The sequence below is a fragment of the Labrus mixtus genome, chromosome 19, assembly GCF_963584025.1.
Source record: "Labrus mixtus chromosome 19, fLabMix1.1, whole genome shotgun sequence".
NCBI classification, from domain to species: Eukaryota; Metazoa; Chordata; class Actinopteri; order Labriformes; family Labridae; genus Labrus; species Labrus mixtus.
Genome location: NC_083630.1, coordinates 20430281 through 20454143, shown reverse-complemented (window position 1 = coordinate 20454143; position 23863 = coordinate 20430281). Strand labels below are relative to the sequence as shown.

The 23863-nt window shown below is 40.1% G+C and overlaps 1 protein-coding gene across 1 annotated transcript in view; it reads left to right on the top strand.

Annotated features, from left to right (window-relative positions):
- The window catches only part of tmtopsb (teleost multiple tissue opsin b), a 34002-nt gene extending 30613 nt beyond the window's left edge, over positions 1 to 3389 (top strand). The window contains exon 4 of the mRNA XM_061064783.1: positions 2173 to 3389. Coding sequence (XP_060920766.1) covers positions 2173 to 2475 — 303 coding nt within the window. The 3' untranslated portion in view covers positions 2476 to 3389. The remainder of the gene's footprint in view (positions 1 to 2172) is intronic.
- Positions 3390 to 23863: the final 20474 nt, after the last annotated feature.

Sequence of the window (23863 nt, the reverse complement as noted above, 5' to 3'; positions counted from 1 at the left end):
AACCAAAAGTTCAAAAAGCAGTTTTTGGAGTACTGTGCTATATTATATTGATGTGTGATTGCTTATATAATAATGGTAGTTTTTAAAAAGTAGCAGTTTAAAATGTTCAAAAAACTCTTTTATTTCAACTTTCTGAGGCTTTTTTATGGATACCACAGAAAGTTTACTGCAGACCGCACACAATCAGTTAGATCAAGTGTCTGTTAGCCTCATATGGAGACACACACACACACACACAGACACATATACGCAGACAGAATTGGAGTGGCAGTCGAGGATTTGGTCACTCCTTGGCCTTAAGATCCCAATCTGTGTCTGGTTTGAGCTGTAATCCACGGTGACGTCAGTTTGTCCTCCCGCTCCTCCACCTCAGACGTCTCTGTCTCCTTCACACTTCCCATTTCACACGTCCATCCTATTTGTCCCTGGAGGTTTTGCTCTTTAAACCAGCTAGACTACTGCTAGAGCATCTCTCCGGTATATGAATACATTAGGATTTGAGAAGATTTAAAACGGAGAGCTAATTTTGACAACAGCATCATTTCAGCTGGGGGGGGGGGGGGGGGTGAACAAAAACTTAATTGGGTCATATACCATTAATTGTCATCCAACTGCTTAAGTATGGTTCTCCAAAAAAGCACCCAAAACTGTTTCATGCAGCACGCCTGTTTGATATGCGGCGCCCTGGGGAAATGTAGTAGACTTAAAGTATACGTGTGGAACCAGAGAGTATACTAAGTATACTACGTTTATCCAGGGGGGGCACGCTGCCTGCTGGACTGGAATCAGACGTGGAGGAGAAGAAAAAGATGACTGAGCTGCAGCTAAATGATGTTGAGTCATTCCTGCATGTATGCATATGTATGTATGTAAATGTCCTACAATGATTCATATGTTAGATTATTATTAATACCGGTGGTTTTACTGCTGATACTATACTGTTAAAAGTGCAAGAAGTACTGTGACACATTAACTCTACTAGTCCAGCATAACTACCACTACAACAAGTACTCCAACTTATAGTTCTACCAACACTACAACTACCACTACTGCTGCTGGTGCATTTACAAATACTGTGATTACCGGTATATTACTGCAGCTAGTTGTTCTACTTGACAATTTATATCCGTATTCTAACAGCATTCTCAAAATCAGTGAGTTCAAAATGAATCCAGTGTGGGTTAAAACTCTTGTCCCAGTATCACTGGCCCAGAATTAGTGATATTTTTACATCACTGTTGGGTCACTGGATCAAAACTGATGCAGTGAGGTTTGTTTGATGATTTAATATTGATTGATACGAGGTTAAATTTACACCATAAAACTTGATCAAAACACTTCATTGCAGCTGGCTCATTCAACACAGCAGTGCATTGGTGCCGTATTGAACAATACCGGCTACATTATCAGTAAAGTAGGCTACTTATGTGTGAGTGTATTTCTGATCTTTCCCTATTGTATTTTGTCTGATTTGAACTCGGGCCCGACCAATATGATTTTTTGGGGTCGATACCATTTTTGATATTGGGGAGGTAAAAATTGCCAATATCTTTCTTAGATCTATGTTCGATCTATAGGGATGGATAGATATACACATTTATTGTGTTGATCCCTCAAATGCAGTTATCTAACACTTGTGGAAAAAGATATAAGAGTATAACGTAGACAAGACGTTCACACAACAGTAAAGTAACTGTGCATGTACGTGCATCACTGCTTGACACTCTGCAGAGTGATAACGCTTGTTGTAATCCATATAGCACCCAAGAGAACTGCTGGTGTAATTCAACAACACTCAAATGTAATGCTATTTGACGGGTAAATAAATCTAGTAATATCGGTGCATATCTGCGATTAAAATCAGCTGATTCTGATCGTCACTGGATATATGGCAATATCGGCCGTTATTATCGGCTGGCCAATTAATCGGTTGGGATCTAATTTGAAGTGTTTTTTTTTTGCTTTTAATACATTTTTTTGCAAATAATGTACGCTGAAATGTATTACTAATTGTTTCCAAAAGTTGCCTCTGTGTTAGAAATGTGCAATTTAGATACATTTCCATGACTATTATTCATAAGTACAGTGACTGTATAGTGCACTGTAATGGACCTGCTATAATCACGGCTCTTGTAATCATTTTAGTAATCCTGTGTATGTTTTTGTGTGAAGTTCTACAGGTGTTTCAGGGCGTTCCTTAGATGCTCCACCCCTGAGCGAGGCTCCACATTAAAGACATTGTCACGAGCGACAAAGACGCTTCGCAACCGCCAGGAGAAACCACACCCTGTGTCTGCTCCTGCGCCCTCCCCTGCCCAGCCCACGCCCCACTCCGTCCACGACTCCTCACAGCGAGCCAGTCTGGGGGCTCCATCTCCGTCAAATCACAACTCTGCTGCTTCCCACACTCCTGCTGCTGCAGCTGCGAACAGTCCCAAACCAAAACTCTTTCTGGTGGCGTACTACAGGGAATAGAGAAACATCATCAACATCAACGGGAGGTGAACATTTACAGAAAGGAGACTTGGGGTGCAGCTCTCCAATTAAGAAACAAATCCTCTTAATAGTAGAAAAGAGCGAGTGCAAAGTGAGCTCAGTGGGAATCCTTAACACAAGCAGGGACGTTCTAATCCCAGAGCAGGTTATCGTTGCTCTGTGAAGTCGGCAAACAGGGACACACACAAAATGCCAGTCTTATCCTGCTTACCAGAGGCTCTGTATACAAAGCAGGAGACCGGGGCTAAGCAGAGTTCTCCATGTTACGACCACAGACTCCTTTTCAAACAGAAGAATCTACATAACTAGGTCGAGATATCTTTGTGATGTCACAAAATGATGTTCTTTCCTAATCTGGGGAATTATTCAGGAACGTTTTGGAATAAGCACAGCATTGTCTGGTGGAGATTTCATTAACTGTTTGGTTGTATTTTTTCAGTAAACGGGGGCAAAGAGGTATTTTGACAGCTCAAGTGTGTAGCTTCTGTTACTAGGATTATTCTCTTCTCTTTCTTTTTTTTTTTGCAAAGATAATTCGGTTGAAGAAGCGGGTAAGCAATTCTCCCTAACCCCATTTCCATGGCTGATAATTGAGGATTTGAAACGGAGTATTAAATATTTGTCGGAACAATTTTATGCAATTTAGAACTGGGAAGATTTCTATGTTATGTCTTTATTTACACTCTGCTGCATATAGGCCCTCTGTCTTATATGCTGGGATCCTAATGAAATAATTTAAAGGGAAATTTCACCGTACCATGAGGGACATTTAGAGATTTCACTGCTTTGAGTTGTCTTGATGTTTCTGCTGTTTCTCTTTGCAAAGTGGAAACGTGGTTTTTGTGTCTTGGTGTTTTTTTCCTTTGCTTATGTTACATAAATGAAATCATGACACCAACAGGTTTGAATGTCTCACTCTTTTTCTGTTTGTGTGTGTGTGTGCATGTGTAGGTCTTCCTTCAGGATTTCTCCTGTGTTTGTATGTGTTGATTGATCTATGTACTTTGAACACAGACATTATTTACAGGGAGAGAAGAAGATAAATGCCCCTGATCACAATCTTTGCCTTGGTGACCAAAAAAAAACATGAATTATTATTATTACAATATTTCCCCATGAAGTCAAGATGAGCCAACGTGTGCATGTTTGCCATCATGTTCTTTTAAGCTCTTTGGTTGATACAGAATATGTCGAACCACACAAAGCCCTGATACAAAGGCAAAAATTGTCATCATTAGGTCGGACCCTGTTCCTTTGTCTACCATTGTTGTTCTTCTTACATCATGTCCTGACTCCTGAGCTTCCTCCTCACTCCGTCTGAGAGGGGTAGCCTCTTGCTGTAAGGTGCACATCTGAACAACACGCTAAGGAAGATTTCCAGCGCAGCCTGAGGAAAACGTTCTACTAATTTTCAGGAGTGGAAAATGGTTTTTCTCTTTTTGGTGGGTATTCATGTCCTGAAGATCTCTCAAGGTCAAACATGACTTAAAAGTAAACAAACAAGGCAGATGAGGGGCAGGAATAATTGGCGATCATAGTTTTTGGACTACCCTGTAAATTAATGACGTAAAAAAATGAAAAAATTGGGATTACGTTTTGGAAATGGCTGTATACATGCTCCAGCACAAGCTGAAGGTGAGTGAAGATTGGTCTTCTGTAGTTGCTGTTCTTCCTTTTTTAGTTTCTTCCTGATTAGCTATCATATGGTTCCTTGTGACAATCCACAGAGTGCACGCTTTGCTGTCCTCGGGTTCCCCCAGACAACAGGTTGTCAGATTACAAATATAGAACATGTTTAGTATTTGTGATTAGATATCAGATAGAGGGAAGTCATAGTGCTCGTAACATACCTCACATCTCAGGAAAACCTGGAAAGTTAATCTAAAGGAACCATCAAAAAAATGTTTTGGTTTAGGTCAGTAGTGTGAATCGGAAAAGTATAGACTGATTATCAGTTCCAGACATCCAAACTAACAGCAGCCCTGTTTATGTAATTTATAATAGTTTGTTGTTCTGTTGTGATGGAATGTCAGGACACAGAGTTCATATTATAATTAAATTACAATGACGAGTTGCAGCCAATAAATGTCACAAATTGAAGTGTGCAGTTGTAACTCTGCTCAGCTCCATATGCTTGTGTAATGTTTTATAATTTAAGTGTAAATCAACCATATTTGATTAACACAAATAGCAATATTTCTTAGAACAAGCAAACATTTTGAGCAGAAAATAATAAAAGTTTTCACATCAGGGATTTTTAAGGTATTAAAGTATTACAAAATCTTGACGCAAAAATGACAAACTTTCTCTCACTTTGCAGCAATGATGGCTACACACCAAATTTTTGCCCATGGCAGGAAAGCAGTTAACCTTACCAACTATTTGTCTGCCTCTGTTATCGACCTCAACCCACTGATGAGCTACATCAGACAGAAAAAATAGAAACAAACAACAAACTTGGTCCCTGATTTCTGTTGATTCATTTGTAAAAAAAAAACTGTATACGTATATTTAATCTATGTACCTAATTTTGTATGTTCACAATAGCTAAAGTTTGAAAAAAAGTGTCTGTTTTCATGTCCTGCTCCTCCTTGCTCCCTCTCCGCTCTGAGTCCGTCAGCTGCACTCTGTTGAGCCCACACTGTTAGACCCCACGTGGGCCAAGTCTGCTCTGATTGGTCTGCCGATCCGCTCTGTTGTTATTGGTCAGTTGCTCAGCACGCGTCTCGGAAATTTCAACATGAGCTGCAGGGCTTGCCACAACGAGCCAATGGGCTTAGATCAGTGATCTCACACTGACAATGACGTCGCACTGACACATTTTTATCGAGGGGGGCTAGAACCGAGTGTTACATGCAGCTAATGCTACAGCTAACAGGAGGAGGTAGGAGAAGCTGTGTTTCCGCAGACTTTTTTGCAAATAGATGTGCCTAAACATGCACAGGACACTTGGAAAACACACTAAAGAGCATATAAAACCAGAAAAAGCAGAATATGGGCCCTTTAAGTCGTCCCATAGTAGCACTTTGAATGTACTTGAGACCTAAAGATGATTAAAGAGATGTCAGTGTCGATAATCACCAACGACCTTTAATAATATGGATTCACTCATTTGACTCTCAGTGGTTACAGTAAGTAAACATTGATTTACACACTGAAGATGAGTCAGGAAAGATAAATGAGCTCATTTCCAGAGTCCCTTTGTTGCCAGAAACTCAGAAACAGCAGGTAAACACCTCCATTATTAACAATTCAATGCATGACATGTCCTCAGTGTGTCCCATCTCTGACTCTGTTGTTATTGGATTAAGCAGGGTCGTTCTCTCACCAAATCACTGCGTCATTTGTTACAGGATCGAATCCTAGCACGCTCACATTGGAAAAGTGAGCGTGTCTCTCCACGAAATCGTTACATGCATCCTCATTAGCAGAGTGATGAAGAGAGGGTTTTTTTTTAATCTCTGTGTTTTTCAGGGTGATTATGGATATTGGTGAGGAGAAAATGCCAAAAAGATTCAGTTGTTATGGAAACCCATATGTCATTTAGAGGTCTGATCTTTTACAGTAACTATTTATTGCCCTGAATTCAAATTTAATGAGTTTTATTTTTGGATTCAACTTCAGAATTAAATTCTCTTTGGCTAAGAATGTAAATTATGAACGTAAATTCAAAATCTTTCCATAGTCTTGTAAAAAAAAAAAAAAAAAACTCTTAACATTTTCAAGCATGACAAAGGACAGTTTTTCATTGGTGACTATTTTACATTTTATTTTAAATGTTTATATTCCTTTAGAACTCTTAATCAGAAATTCCTGTTCTGTCTAAAGATCACATGCACATTTAAAAAAAACAAAAAACAAAGACGACATGGACCGCACTTGTATAGCACTTAAGGACCACCTCCATTGCTGCTTTCACACATTCACTCAGACAGCGGGGGGAATTTGCAATTGATGATGCATCAAAGCTGATGAGCTACGATAGCTTCTCCATTTTCTCCATCTGTCAGATCAGGGTCAGTACTGGCAAGGCAGTTTGATGTTTCAACATTTAAATAGTAAGGCTAATACTTCGTAGAAACAAAATCTCTAATAAAGTTATACAGATAACTTGAGGCACTACAAGGAAAGACATAACTTTTCAGAAGATGGATTTATTAGCCTGGGACTTAACTTGGGATGGATGACTTTCTGCACCCAGTAAAGCTGCTAAATATTACGTTGCAATCTTTCATTAATATCTGCAGGGATGTGCACTCTGCTGTCTGATTGTTGCTTTCCCATTAGCAGTGAAACAGATCATTATACCTACCGTACTTGCAGTAGGTAGTAGTTACATTATGCAGTGTTTGCAACCATTGCATTTATAATACGCTACGTTTGAACATTCTGATTATGAATTACTAACTGCTGCTTAACGAAGCTCTGGACAACACGTAAAAGCCTGTCCAATATTTCTTCAGGTCTGGCTTCATGTCTGGCTTCTTGCTCGGTTATTCTCTCTCTCTCTTTTTGTCTTCTTATGTCATGATCCAGTCTTTAGTTTGTATTTTGTCTATTTCAAAGTTTAGCTTTCCTTGTTGTTTTTCCCTTGTGTGTTTCTTAGTTTAGTCTTCAGCGTTTCCTGTGTTATTTTGTCATTTCATATCTTGTGTCCCTCTATGTTCTAGTGTGTCTTGATGTTTCCCTCCAGTGTTGATTGCCCTCATTGTCTTCACCTGTGTCGTTAGTCTCACCTGTGTCTGATTACCCAATGTCTATTTAGTCTCTGTGTTTCTCGCCCTCACTGTCAGTTCATTGTTGTTTGTCTGTATTGTAAATTCAGAGTAGTTGTCCGTCAATGTCAGAGTTTCTAGTGTTTCCTTGTTTTTTTTGGATTTTGTTCTTGTAAGTTTTTGTTTTGCATTTTGCATCTAGCCTCTTCGTTAAAATAAATAGTTTCTGTTAAGCATCTGCATTTGGGTCCGGTTCGTTCTCAATCCTTGACAGAATGAGCTGACCAGACCATGGAGCCAGCAGGATTGTTTTCTTTTGAATTGCGTGAGGTTACTTATAACCTCACATGCCTAAGAAATGACAAAATAACACTGAAGACTAAACTAAGAAACACACAAGGGAAAAACCAGCAACACTAGGGAAGAACAACAAGGAAATAGACAAAATACAAACTAAAGAATGGATCATGACATCTTAGCTTCAACTAGTCCTCTTCTGTCTCATAGCCTCGGCCATTGTATTAAACAGTAGAGAGTATTATAAAGTGACAAAAAGATTTGGTTAACAGCTTAGTTAGGATTATTAAAATAACATGAACAGAAGCAAAGCCCTAAAAGTCCAAGTATCTGATATTAGTTTACACTTTATGATAATAATAATGCTAACACTGTGGTTTAAATATTTTGAAGTTTCTGAGCAAAGACTCAACGTCCGTAACCATTAGCCTACAGCGCTCAGGATAAAGACTTCCTGCTAATAGATAACAATCATTCTGCACAACACTCCTCTATCAACAGGTCGATAGTAAGAAGGGGCTGTGGTGGAAGAGCCACCTGAGACCAAACCACAGAAACACCAAAGGAAACACTGATCACCCACTTCTTCAAAAGCTGCTGATTGAGAATCCATCACAGAGCCTCTGCTCTAGAATCAGAAAGTGCAATTAAAACTTATGGTTTATGTAGTCCCGGTGGAGAATTGGAGAACCTACTCTGAACTGTAAGCTATTGACATGGAGGTTGGATTATGGTACCTCAAATCTGTCAAAAGTAATTGATATATGGGGCTGTTTATGTTAAAATGTATGATTTTTCGAGACAGTATAGCACTCAGGGCATAAGCACCGCACTGAGGAGTCATGAAATGGTGATGACGTGCGTGAAATTGACTGGGTAATCTGTTTTTGTTAGTGTTAATATTTAGTACCAGTGACTTGATAATTGTATCACACAAGTCAGGACAACACTGCGCTGCCATAACCGATATTTTGTAACGTCCCAATTGGCAATTGCCCATTATCCAAATCAGATAGCAGTCTTAGAAAACCAATATTTCTTTGAGAATAAAGAGGACGTTGCAGTACAGTAATTAGAAAAATAAAATCAGGTTGTCTACTTTCCTAATTGATAATCACACACCTTTAAACTCAGATGAATACTGTACCACCTGAGCTGTGTCCTTGTGGGACTTAATTAGTCAATAGATGATTAATTATGAATCACTTGTTGCCAGACAGTTCAGTGTGACCCAGACATTTTCTCACATCATCCACACAAACAAACACAAGAGCCAGTTACCTGTCAATCTGCTACGAATAACTAGCCTTATCGATCTGTAAACATCCATGATAAGTGGTGGTGAAAATGGTCCTCTGGAGAATTACTGACTTTATTTAACATTTGACCGGTGCCGTCTCCTAAATGCTGGAGAGGCTGACAGCTGGCCACCTCATATGCTCCCAGCATGCATCAGCAGAAAGACCAGCAACTCTCTTGAGCCTGCACTGTTTATTTTTTCTTGCTTCTTGTAACCCCTCTTCTCAGTGCTTGAGCCCACTGTTTATTTCTCACCTCCCCGTGTGATCATTAACACAACGCATGCTTCAACGCTCTGTCTCTCTCTCACTGATCTCTCTCACCCCTGCCTCCTCTGATTGCCTCTCCTCTGTGTTCTTACTCTATCCCCCCGTGCAAAATGTGTTAACAATGAGCAGGCTACGTCTGATAAAACTAACCAAATGGCCCAATCCTTTCTGATTATGAGGGCAAGATGTGATCATCATTTATATTAAGAACACGTGACACAAATGTTTTCGAACAGCGTGCAACGCGAGCAAGCCTCAGCAACAAAATCAGATTGGTTCCATCGTATCTTACTGGAGTATCCCTGTAGTCTGCCCTGTTTTTACACTGACGCCCCATTTCTGCTTCCTCTCCGTCACAGGCCAAGAAACAAGGAAGTAGAGCCTCTACAAGGTGCTGACAGTGTCAACAAGAATTAGTTTTTCTTGATTTTCTTCGCTTCTCTCATTCAACAGAGCTTGTTTGGCTTGTTTTACAAAGTGGAAAATGTTGGTGAATTATTAATATAAACATCCATGACTTAAATGCTGTGCTTTGATTTGAGTCAACTCGGGGGAAGAACCTCATTCGGCTCACCGTGAGTCGTTTATTGACGGGCCTTTAAGTGGTGTGCTTACAGGCAAAGGCTCGTCAATATAAAGCACCACACTTGCATTCCTGCAAAACTTCTGCAGCTGGAAAATAACTTGAGATAAAAAACCAATCGTATTTTTTCACCTCAACACGCCTTGTCGACAAGAGCTGCCAGTCAGAATGCCCCTAACTGGGATTTAAGGTGTAGGCAGTGTCATACATCCCTCAGGCACCTGCAAGTATACAAGCATGAAAATCATGAAAGTTTTTCATTTATCACTCATCTACCTACCATCGGCCAGTCAGAGTGAACGAAGTGAACATCTGGTGAACTGAAGAGTAAAATAAATCTGTTATGCACCTCTCATATGATCACTGATTCTGTTTATTAGATATGAGAACTCTATGGGAACAAGTTGAGTGCATTTATTTGGAAAGAAACACTGAAGTAAGTTAGAGAATAAAGCACAATTAGCTAGATACCTAACTCCCATGTATGGAGGCTGTAGTCTTCCAAGCGGGCGGCCCGGGTTCAAATCCGACCTGTGGCTCCTTTCCCGCATGTCATTCCCCACTCTCTCTCTGTGATTTACGACTCTATCCACTGTCCTATCTCTCAAATAAAGGCACAAAAAGCCCCCCCCCCCCCCCCCCCCAAAAAATGATGGATTTCTCTGGCTTTAAGGTAATGTGAGTACTCAACAAGAAAAAATACATAACATAAATTTATTAAATTAGTTAAATCATTCTAATAAATTCCAAATATTGGTCTATGTTTTCAATATCGCTCGATGCCCCTGCAGAGCTCTTTGAATTGCCTTGCCTCATCTGTCCTCCATTGGCTCATAGCTGTGAGCTTACACGGCTCTGCTGTAAACAAGACTTTTCCACACACGCAAACATGCACATACATATTCATGCATATCCACTCCCTCTTTTTTTTTCTGTTTGTCTTTTTCTTAGGAGCGCTGAAATAGCTCCCGAAGGAAATGTCAGAGGGCATGTTTAGTAATGAGAATATTCATCACAGCAAATTACTCTACAACAGTCGCACACAGACACTCTGATCCACACCTGGGCACGTAAATATGAGCACAGAGCCATGTGACACTTAGTTTATGGTCCTTCTGTTTCCTTCAATCCATCATCCTCTCACCTTTCTCTCCATCCTGCAGCTCATAAGAACGGGGGAAAACAAGTGCAACTGCTGATCGTCTCCTCGAAAAAAAAAATCCTTACAAAACATCCTTGACCTGTCTAGCTGCTGCCTGAGTGTAGCAGTTCTCTCCCTCTCTTCACCATTTCCTCTCTTCAAGTTTCTAGTTTGTTAACTTAAGAACCCCCCCCCCCCCCCATCCCCCTGTGGCTTGGTTACAGTTATAACATTAATCTAAAAAGAAACTGTCCTGCTGGGGAAGCTCAAAGAGGCTTGAAAGGTTCCAGCATTTTGTATTTTATACTTGTGTAACCTTCTTTGTAGCTTCCAGTTCCTGTGTTTTTCTATAACATTTTACATTATTCGGGGCCACTGACAGAGCGTGTGCATAAGTTTCTCATTTTCATATAAAATAAACGCAATTGAGTAAGACTTCCTTGCTTGTTTGATGCTTACCAGCTGTGAACATCTTGGCAAACAAAAAACAATGAACAAGGCCAGCCAAGCCCAGCTGGACTGTGATGGATCCTGTGGGGTAAGTTGTCGGGGACTAATGTGGGTTTTTCTTTTTAGGCTACAGAAGATTCCTCCTCACTACTTGAAGTCTTTGGAACTTTATTTTGTTTTGTTTTGAACAGTCCTCTGCTGCAGATTTATTTGGTGCACCAAATATGGATTGTAGTGCTCTCACTCTGGATTTATTTGTGCAGTTTTGTCCACATGCTGAGCCTTTTTTTCCCCTTTGTTGGAGACCCACTGGCAGCTGTCAAATACTTCACACAAAGATTGTTTGACCTATTTTGCTGCAACAATTATATTGCTCAGCCTTATTCATGACATGTTTGAAACCAGGAGAATTAAGTGAACTTAAGAGGAAAATCGTGTGAGCGGTCGCTAACTGCAACACTTGAGGATTCAGCCACACACACACGGACAGCTTTCAGACCATAACATTCAGACTCATTCAGTAAACCCAGGGGCGTGGTCGCCATCAGGAGGTCTGGGACTCAACTCAAATACTCAAAAATCATCACCCAAAAAAATCAATATTGAAGTTCCTACTTAGACTATAGGGTTGGATAATAACCCAAACATATCGATCTATGCTCATTTAAAACTTTCTAAAAAATAGTTTATTTTTGGGCATTTTTTTGTCTTCATCGGCTGAAGAGAGACGGGAGACGTTAGGAGGAGAGAGTGGGGGATGACATGCAGCAAAGGGCTAAGGTGGGTTTCAAACCCACGGCCGCTGTGATGAGGACAGCAGCCTCTGTACATGGAGAGCGAGACATAACCACTAGGCTGTAACTTGTCAAAATTTACAGGAGAGTAGATCAATCTTAGGATTTCAGTGTATTGGAAATCATTAATGAATACTAATTTGGGGGCGCTGGTGGGCGCAGTGGTTGTATGCCATGTATGGAGGCATTGCTCCTCCAAGCGGGCGGCCCAGGTTCGAATCCGACCCACAGTCCTTTCCCACATGACATTCCCCACTCTCTCTCTCCCTGATTTCCAACTCTATCCACTGTCCTGTCTCTCCATTAAAGGCCCAAAAAGCCCAAAAATAAATCTTTAAAAATAAAAAATAAATACTAATTTGGCATAAAGCTAAACTTTTAGATGAGGGCTTTAGTCAATTAGGGCGCACTCACACTAATAAAGTTGTCTCGTACCAGGCATGAGCACGGATCGCAGCACTCACACTAGGGCTGGGAAATATATCAAGTTTTTTAAGATATATCGATATATTTTCAAACAAGATATAGGGTAAGACAATATCGTTAATATGGATATAGTTTATGTTTCATTAAAATAACATTACAGAGGTGCCACGTCACCTTTTTCTCATTTCACTGATGATGACTGACTGTCTGTTACTCTTAACCCTGCTCCTCCTCTCTCTCTCTTTTATTGTATTTAAGGAACATTTTTATTTTATCATAATACTTTTTAAATTCACAAACAGGTAGTTTATTTTTCATGTGTTTTCACTGTTAATAAAATACATATCGATATATATATCGAGAATCGCCATTCAGCTAATCAATATCGAGATATAAGTTTTGGTCCATATCGTCCAGCCCTAACTCACACTAGTCAAACAAACTGGACTTTAGGTGTGAAGCGTGCTTGGGCATGGTAAGGACTGTGCCCTTAATATGCCCTCTGCACTGTTGGGAGTACAACAATCTCTGAAACATTTCAGACTAAACAGAAATGAAAGCTCAGTTCAGTGACCTTTTCATCCTCAGTGTTGCATGCAACGTCAGACTGAAACACAAGTCTCCCTCAATTTCTGGCTGATACCCTTTGAAGAGTGAGGCAGCGTCATGCTTTTTCTGCAGCCGTGACTGGGAAGAAAACTTCCCACTGCACTTGACTTGACTGCGACAGCCAAAGTGATCAAGCCAAACTTCAAGCCTCGTTGGAAATATTTTGAGGAACCTGAATATAGCAGGTCACAGATGTGCCCCATCTGAAATAAACAGAGCTTGAGAGAATCTGAAAGGAGGACAGGAGAAACTGCCAAAGCATGCAAAGCTGGTGGAAGTAGACGATGCCAATGGTGATCCAACAAAGACATGAACGGAGGCTATAAATGTTCATGTACTAAGATTCAAGAGCTGCTGATGCATTCACCAAGTTGTCCCTTTGTCAGTACGGGACAATGACTGTGGATCATTCCAATGAAATATGACATAATGATATAGATTAATTAATGAGAAATAAAAAATGAAGCAATCCAACAAGGCCACTTCTTCATTTCCAAAGAGAAAGCACATCAGACTGAATACATCAGGACAATCTGTTTTGCATACTTGAGCATGAGGAGTTTATTGAATTGAATGCATACTTACTCAACCGTTTTTTGGGGAAAGTTTAAATGAAAAAGTCAACTTTTAATTGCATGAAAAAAATGGAAAGTGTCAGTGTACATCAGCTCATACTGATGCATTTCTAATCTAATCAAATGTGCATGTTTGGTTGTTGTTAAGATCACAAAAATGGTGGTGTTGTAAATTACTGAGTCTATTGGAAGTGTTACTTACTCTCACACTTTTTCACAGATCTTTTCATCCTACCAGGAAATATAATCTTTGAAACACGGCCCTCCCTGATGTATAGCTCACATCTCACAGCATAATGATGCTGCCCAAAAATCACTTGCTTTCTCGCAGATCATCGGAGAGAAGAAACATAGAGAAGAGATGAAACACGAGAAAATCACATGAAGAAGTTAGAAGTACTTTTTCCCCAAACTTCTTTTATTTTAGGGTGGGGGGAGGGGGGGGGGGGGGGGGGTTAAATAACAAGCCTAAGCAAAGGCTGTTTAAAAGAAATGCAAAGACAAGAACTATCAGCAGGCCCCTTTATTATAGAGCGTTTTGGCAAAATGTGTATACTTGTCAGCTCGGCAATTTGACTGCGTGTTTCACTTTCTTGTTTGCATGAGTTATTTCTTCCACAACAGCCATTAGAAGGTAACGCAGCTCTAAAAGAAAACCCATTATACACCACCTGACCCACCATACAGCCAGTTAGTGACTAGCCAGTGCAAATACTAATGCATTTAGGAATAAAGAAAGTCCCTCGGGAGACAATTGAGGTCAAAAACAGAGATGAGAGAGTAAGTTGTCCACTTAGAATTGGTGGTGTGTTCATCAGGAGTAAAGCAGCATGACTCAAAATAATGATTTGTTATGTAGCTGCAGCATATGTAAATAAGCAACCGTTTGCCAACACTGTCTCTTTTCTTTGCTAAATCGACTTCAACACGATGACAGAGTAGTGAAAGCATCGCTTCAGCTGCTCCCAAGTGAACGAAACAACAGTTATTGAGAGTCAATGTTCCCAAACTGTAAGGGGGGGGGGGATTCTGGAAGAAGATTTTTAATGTTGTATGTGATGACAGGGCTCAGCCTGGGGTTCTCAACCCGTGGGTCGGGACCCAAAAGTGGGTCGTGGAGCAGTTTTCAGTGGTTCGCAAATGTGTGCCTGTAAAAAAGAAAATGTGTGAATAGAAAAGGTGTCGTTTGTTGTTTTGTGCTATTGAAGAGGAAAGCTATATTCTTATTACTCCTATAACAAGCAGACAACACAGAACAAAAGGTCCGCTGTTTTAAAATAATGTTTTAACCAATGTGAATGTGATTCTTTTAATTTGCAGGAATTAAATCGATGTAGAAACAAATCAATTTGGAGGCAGTTCTTGTAAAGTTGTGATAACCTCACACTGGCAGAAATAAATATGCTGCGTTTGAGCCTTTGCATAAGAAGGACATTAAGTGGATCTCTCTTTTGCTTTAGGAGCTCCATTTTCTCTTTCCGTCAAGGGTTAAATGTGAGGGGTCCTCAGGGGACTGAAGGAGGATCCATCTGTTGTCATTTCAAACAGCTGCTTCTCCAATGTACACACACATCAGAGGCATGGTTGCTCCAGATGGCACCGCTTCATTGCCAAATATGGAAAAGTTTGGCAAAAAGGTACCAAGGAAGAGATCCACTGACATATTTCAGAGACACACATGCTGACACAATCAGACAAATGTTATTAGGATGGACTGTGTCACGCTGGGCGATAGGCAGCTCCGCTTTCACGGCCCTTCACGTTTCATTTTCACATCGTTCCATTACTTTGCTTTAATTAAATGTGCGAAAAGGAGACACACAGAGAGCAGAGGCAGAGCAAATCCTTCATCTGTTCACTTCTAGATGGAAGCAAGTTTGGAAAGCAGTCATTACCAAACCGGACTTGCGGGGTGAAGAACCTCAAACACGGACCTGGCACTGTTTTAAGAAGTGATTAATATTTAATCAGACACGCAGGTTTGCCAGAGACGTGCCCCCGTTGAACAGCAGGGTGATGAATGGGTGCTCACGGCGAAGGATGGGAAGATAAACACCAGAGCATCGCCAAGACGACAGCGGGAGGCGGGGACATCTATCACACCAAGGTTGCCAGGACAACCTGTCGCCGGTCGTCGCCAGGCGACCGCTTAGTGCCCGCTTGACTCATAGTGCCGTGGCCCTCAAGCAGCGCATGGTGCAGGAGCCAACTAATCACCAAGTTATACAACGACAAGGAGAAGGAAACCAACGGAGGGGAGGGGGATTTTTAAGTGGGGACAAAACAACAGTCACACACACTGAGGAGCGTGTGTGTGTGTGTGTGTGTGTGTGTGTGTGAGTGAGTGTGAGACACGAGGCCCCAAAAACTTTTCCCTCCGTTTGTTTTTAAAGAACAACCAGGAGATTCGTCGCCTCAAACGAGGAGCAGAAATAAAATGTCATTCCTATAATAATGTCTGCATGTGGGTCAAATAATTGAATCCTAATATATCTGAGTAATTAATAGTAATTTTCATGTAAATTTGGTATGAAATGAGTTCATGTTTTTTTTAGTCTCTGAGCAGCCCTGTTTCACACCGATAAGACAACACCACCACCCCCCACACTCTTCTTCTCTGCAGACAGCTTCCTCCCCATGTCCTTATTAGCACAGCGTCTTTTTCCTCAGGGAACAAGAAGAACCTTAAAGACTGAACTATAAGAGGAAAGACCGTATGTCTTCAGTGAGAAAAGAAGTTGAACATTCTGTATAAGGTAAACGGGAAATGGACTTGAGCTTGTAAAGCGCTTTTCTAGTCTTCTGACTACTCAAAGTTTACACCGCATGTCACACCTACCCATTCACACACTGATGGTAGTGGACAATAAAGGTAGAAAAAACATTTGTCAATAAAGGAGTTTGACCTAAGTAGAAAGAGTAATGGCGTTTACTTCAGACTGACGTAATGGGTTTTATAGACTGTATAAAAAGATGAGCTCCCCCTTCTGGCTGGCTGCAGTACAGGTCATAAGCTCCGCCTTCTTCATGTGTACAGATGGGACATGGGTCAGACTTTAAAATAAAAGTACATGTCAAATAACTTGTTCTCAAACATGGTTTCTGAAATTATAGTTTGTTAATATCACACTGATTTAAAATATCAGCGTGTTCACTTTTTTGAGAAGTTTAGATTTCATTGGTTATTTTAGGCTAAAGGGGGATTAACACCGAGATGACAAATCCAGCTCTTCTGGAGCTGTGTGCACCGGAATAGCAGAGTAGAGGAGAAACAGCGAGAGGAAACGTAAACACCAACACAAGAGTCATTCAGACTTCTGATGACTGTAAACGTCCACCGCATACCGACACAAGAAGCCAGAAAATGATTCTGCTGAGTCTCCGCTATTAGAAAAAATGTAGCTTTAAGCTTCCATTTGTTTAGCTGTTTTTAGTATTAGTGTCAACATCATACCACATAAACAATAAAACTCCAGTGTTTTTAACTCATTAACAAAGGCAAAAATCTTCTTTTTAAATGTTCTGCAGTCTTCATAAGAAAGTTCACTTATTTACTAACCGCCTTAGTTAATGAAAAGACTGAATCTGTTTGATTTAAAAAGAACAAGATAACCCCTAAATTAGTTTTAGAGCTTCTAACATAAACTCAATAACAAAATCTCTTTCAACTTCTGCAAACAATTCAACTTCAACCAAACTAAAGTGGATGAGTCAGAGGCTGCCTGATTAAAACTACCTGTACACTCTGAGACTGCAGGTATCTGATGTCCTTGAGCAAGAGCAAAAGCAAAGTCAAGCTGCGACAAAGTTGGTATAATGCGGGGGGGGGGGGGGGGGCGATAAATGAATAAGGATACTGTATAATATGGGAGGTAAAAGTTTCTCTTAAATCCCCTCATATTCACATTGTGGACTCTTCTTCAGTCTAATCCTGCAGATGTAAAGCCGAGAGAATCTGCCGGGGAAAATCTGCTGACTCCGTGTTCCTCTGACCTCTCTCCTCCTCTTTATTGTAGATTCACCTGCGCTCACAATCAGAGGTGATACATGGGGCTTTCTTACTCTGATATCACCTTTAACCTTGTGGTCCTACAATAGAAACTGGATACTTTTCGGCCAGACCATTTTAATTTTACTTCAAGAACTATCTTTAAAAGTTAACCTACTACTCCAAATCTTCATATTGAGATTTCTTTAAAGGTCCCATATTATGCTTTTTCTGGTTTTATATGCTCTTTAGTGTGTTTTCCAAGTGTCCTGTGCATGTTTAGGCACATCTATGTGCAAAAATTAAAAGTCTGCAGAAACACAGCTTCTCCTACGTCCTCCTGTTAGCTGTAGCATTAGCTGCATGTAACGCTCGGTTCTAGCCCCCCTCAAAACATTTTTTGCCAGTGTGACATCTTGTCAGTGTGAGATCACTGATCTAAGCCCATTGGCTCGTTGTGGCAAGCCCAGCAGCTCATGTTGCACGCCCATTAACTTCTGTAGCACGCCCACGATATGCAGTAGCCTGCGGTAGCACAGTAGTGCTAAGGTGCTAATGTTTTTGCTCCCCTCGGAGCCAAAGTGGCTACATTCCCAATATGGTAAAAGGGGCGTGACATTTCCGAGAACCGTGCTGAGCAACTGACCAATTACTGCAGAGCCGACAAGCCGACCAATCAGACCAGACTTGGCACACGTGGGGACTCTGAACGTGGGCACTTCAGAGCCTTAGAGAGAGAGTCAGAAGCGAGCCGGTGCATGGAGCGGCAGTACATGAAAACAGACACTTTTTTATAACTTTATCTATTGTGAACATACTTTAGTAGGTACATAGATCAAATATATGAACCCCAAAAAGGGCATAACATGACCTCTTTAAGTACTGCTGCACTTCTAGATTTTTAGAGTAGCTACACCAACAGTGAAAATGTCCTCAAATACATTGAACTGACTTTTGCTCACATCAAAATATTTGCTTTAATTTTAATTTGCAATAGGAGCATTTATTCTTATTCATTTTATCATAGTGTAAAGCTCAGCCACTCTACTCTAAAACAAACTGGGCTGTGAAGGTCATTTGTGCCATGGGGGTTTTCACAACATTACACACTTCAGTACACACACCTGAAATCCAGCCACACCTGTTAACTTACTGTGTCCGGTTTGACAGCATATAAAACCTACCTTTTCTGTCCACTATGACAACGTGTTGCTCTGACACACTAAAGAGGAGCTTTCAATGTTTCTCAGGATTTTAAAGGGCATTAAGTCGAATATGACCTTTACCAATCTATACTGCTGAAGACCAGAACAAGCTGCAGGGAACATCACTTATTATCTGAACCACCTCACCTCTAACAGTCGCCGATGATTTAGCACAGTGCGTTTCTGTATGACAAATCTACCTCTCTGACGTATCGGGGAAAAAAGAGGAAGCGTAGAACCATTTATCCTTCACACCATGACGTCTTTACGGTGACATGTCCTGGAGTATTTCTGTACATGGAGACACTCTCTGAACGCAGCCTTTCAGCAACAAGTCTAATGTGCATTCATATCTTATTGTATGACATGATGTATCTGCATCGTCCGTCTCCTCCGCCCTCTCCAATTTTTTTCCACTTTTGTCAGTTTAGCTATGGGGGGGGGGGGAGGATAAGGGATGGACCCCTCCCAAACCCAGAGGCTTCATTACGTCTGGTAGCAGTTTTTCAGCTCTGAACACAAGGTGACAGAAGTAACACCTTTTTTTTTTAGGTAACACATCATGCCGACATACCATCTCAGTTTGTGAGTCATTTCTAGCGGTCCATTATCTTAACCACAGGATAAAAAGCTTCCTTAGACTTTGAGGCAATGTGGCAGCGTAATGCATTTAGATTTTAATATCTCAATCTCTGTTTAAAGTATGGATACAGATTTAATTTGAGGGTGAGAATAATATTTCCTGGCTTTTAGGGTAATCTTTTCAAAGGTCCCTGAGACCTGAGAAGTGGAGAAAATGCATCCCACTTATTCTATAAGGGAAACAAAGTTAAGTTTTTCTACACGCATTTTTGACTGACTGCCTTTTTTTTAATTATACATTTCTGGACCAACTTTCAATTTTTTTTCTTTCTTTCTGTGGTTCAGTTTTTGATCGCGTCTCAACATGAAAGTCTGGGGGTTCAAACCCCAGCTCTTGCACTCGTGTCACAAGTCATTAGCTAACAAACTTAACTATTATTTTATATCCACTGTCACAGATACGGTTGGCTTTTGTCAGGTTTTTTTGTTTCTTGAAAGGTTTTCAGTTTAATTCAAACAACAAAGACATATTGCCCAGCCCTAACTAGAGCACTAGTCTTCAAGTCCTCATCTTTTGGGGGGGATGCCGCCATGAAATGCACCTTCTCTGCTTATCTTTGAGAAATATTTGTTATTTTCCATGTCCAGTTTGATGGACAGAAAAGTTTCCACAAGCTGAATACTTTTGACACTGACTGATTATTTCTTTATAAAATCACATTTGGCGAACTTCAACAAAAATTCACCAGATGTTTTTATTGTTTGAAGAAGCATTAGCAACCAAAACCCCCTTCACTATTTTAGAGCACTTCCAATTGTTTTTGTTCTAAACTGTGATGCTGCATTCTGATCAGGCAAAAAAAAAAAAAAAATCAATAAACTTCAAAACAAACCGAGTCAACAACAGTGAAGCTTCTCATTTGTGTCAGTGCAGCTCTGGTTTGAAATGGAAAGCTTAATGAGAGCTGTTAACATTCACCACTGAGCGTCATGGTCAGATTGATTCTTGTTTAATTGTGTAAAAATCTAAGATAAACACAATTTTCAATCAACAAGAAGTGGGCTCAGACAGTTTTTTGTGTTAAAGTACAAGTTTGGAGAATAGCAAGACAAGAAAATTCAATTTATATTGTCCAATACTGCAAATCACACATTTATCTTAATAGGTTTAAAGTCTGTACAGCAAACGACGATTCTAATAATTTGAGAGCACAAACCTGAAAAAAAGATAAATGTAAAAATCCTTTTAAATAATAACAAATGCATTGATAGTAAATTAACACATGTCCATGCAGGGAAACGCACTGACATCTATGATTTAATATGATAAAATGTACTTCCTCATAGTTGCCGGTTCCAGTTATTTCAGTTTGAGGTGAGTTAAGGGCCCTTTTCCAAGTTTAAGGTGGTATATAAAACATATTTTGAGTGTGAATAATGCATTGATTTAACAGCTGATGACAGGACAGAGGTGTTAAGGATGTTAATGAAGACCATTAATTAGTCTGACAGCGTGCTCTATTGTTAGTCTATGACAAATAATCAGTTTTGACTGTTGTTGACAGCAGTGACGTACATGTAACGTGTCTCTACATCAGCAGCCACTAGAGGGAGTCCTGACTTACAGTGTGTGTGTGTGTGTGTGTGTGTGTGTGTGTGTGTGTGTGTGTGTGTGTGTGTGTGTGTGTGTGTGTGTGTGTGTGTGTGTGTGTGTGTGTGTGTGTGTGTGTGTGTGTGTGTGTGTGTGTGTGTGTGTGTGTGTGTGTGTCTGTGTGTGTGTGTTCCTGTCCTTGCAGGGGGTTTGACTTTGAGTTAGTCCGCCTCCAGCTGCTGACAGATATTTTTAGAAGCGTCATTCACTTCATACACTTGGTTTGAGTTTGCCTCCTGCTGTCTTTCCTTTGATACGTTTCTTTTCATCGTCTTTTTGCCCTGAAGGAGCCCACAAACACACGCGTAAAGATGGAAGCCCTCTCTCTTGTGATGATGCCCTTGCTTGTTCCTCTCTCTTTTAACACTGTATTTTATATATTTTTTTTCTTTCAATAATGGGACCACATGTGCCACTATAGATTTTATGTTTATAATGTTTCCAGAGGGAGCCTGGTTTAGTTACAATAAGTGAACCTCTGCTCACCGAGACTCGATGCTGCCCCTTTGTTTTTGTTTTTAAGAATACAGAGCTTAATACTTCGGCCAAAACATTATCTTTCCCCGGTTGTGAATAGCAGATTCAGTCAGCAATTTGAATTGTAAATTACTCTTCCTTCAAACAGTAAAGACTATTATGAAATGTTTCAGTTTTTATAAATGAGGACAACCTATGTGGAGTTTGAGCTGTAGCAGTTTAAACTGCTTTTAAAAATACTTAAAAGGGTTAACTTTATAAAGACTGTGACAGTTTGACTTTGAGATGTGATGATCCTTTAATATTTTGTTTTAGGGGTGCCAGCCAGGTCTCTCTCCTGGCATTTAAGATAAGTCGCTTGTTTTTTTGTTTGGATTATTTCAACCAAAAAGTCACACAAGGTTTATACACAAAAGTGTACACCCTTACATTAAATGACAAAACCCCACAAATAAAAACTCCACAACCAATGTAATTCAAAGCAGAATAGTCTTATATTAATTAACCACAATATAAGCTCAAACACTCAACCCACAATCAAAAAATAACAAATACTCAATATCCCACAATCCCTCAGTCCTCACAAAGTAAAAAAAGAAACAATCCAACTCAAAATTCCACTTCGGGTTTTTACTCAGTTCCAACAAAAAGTGAGAAAAAGATCTTCAGTTCAGTTTATGAAAACAGACAAAATAATATCTACCTTTCTGTGAAAATAAAGAAGTCAGGGGGTGTAAACTTGTGGTGAAAACAACAGAGTGTCCAGGTTGTCACAAGACACGGCTTAGCAATAATCACATAAAAGGAGAGAACTAGAATAGACATCAATCAGGCCTTTCAACAGAAAGCAGATACTGCTGTCATCACTTCACCTGCAGTGGAAACTTGTCAGAGCAAAGTGAAGGTGAGTCTGAGGGGTTTTCCCCACACCCAAGAAAAATGAACCTATCAAACAGGAAAATGTCAATTTCAGGATAAAAGCAGATAATGACAGGGCTCAGGTTTAGTCTGCAGGCACATGTGTGTTTTCTGACCCTGCAGCTGTAAAGTACAACAAGAGAGAAGCAGGAGCGGGATGATACCAACAATGACTTTAGATTTTGAGGGCTTCATGCTTTAGTGATACCAATCAATACATCCTTCAAGCCATTTACTCAGCATGTTTAAAACTTGAGGGATGTAACAACACCGCACTAGCAACAACAAACAAGGCAGCAGGTAGTCTGGAGCTTTAAAATAGTGCACATGTCTTGTCCTTTCACTTTAACTCTGCATCAACAATTAACGCAACTGTACAACAATCATAAACCTATTTAGTACGCTAATATTCAATGGAGTCTGTAACGGCGCAATGAGACACCATTACAGATGTCATGATACGGTCCGTTGCACCACTGCGTTTGTCGAGGCAATAAGCAAATAACAGTTTTCAGCCGGTGTTTGACTCGCTCACGGTTTGGCTGCCATAGCTTCCCATTCATTATCAAACTCAACAAAAACACATTTGAAAGCAGCGCTCGGAGGCAGAGACCGTTCAAAACATGACGAGAAAATAAAGAAAAGTTAATCTATACAACTTATTTGAAGTTTCGGTGACTGTAGTTTTGACTTCAGGTGCAGACTGTGTGATCATGCGACCATGTACGGAAGGTGATTAGGGTCAAGCAATAGAAATAAACAACGGCAGGAGGAAGATTTTCTTCACTATGCACTTCGAGAAACAAGAATAAATGTCAAGAATGAAATTTAAAAGCTTACAATGTCGAGAATAAGGTCGCAATTTCTACCCTTTCTGACGACAATGTCATCTGTTTTTGTGAACTCTGATATGAATTTAGGAGAATGTTTAAATAATTTTCCAGGGCAACATATTATTTTCCAGGACATTTTGTATATTCTCTTATTGTCCATGTGTTCGCCATGACTGAAACATTGTTTTCTTTGTTTTCCAGGACCCTGTAGATTTTAAGGTTATTGAAGAAATTGAAGAAACGTTGGACCCCAAAATCTGTAAGTTCTGTAATCAAGCTCCAAACTTTTTTTAGAAGGTCATTTCCTGTCTGATTTGACATTTTTGAATCACTGTAATTCAACTGTCTTTCAAAGATTGGGTTGGTATTTCCTGACCTCCATTGCCTCTCAGAAACTAGAACAAACGACAAAACTTTATCTATCTTTCTTCTTCCTCTTCTCTCAATGATTGTGTTTTAAAGTCTAAAAGTAATAAATATATGACAACAAAAAATGTTTTCAGTGTTAATTATCCCAAAACGTCTACAGAAAATTCAGTGTTTAGTGTTTACCCT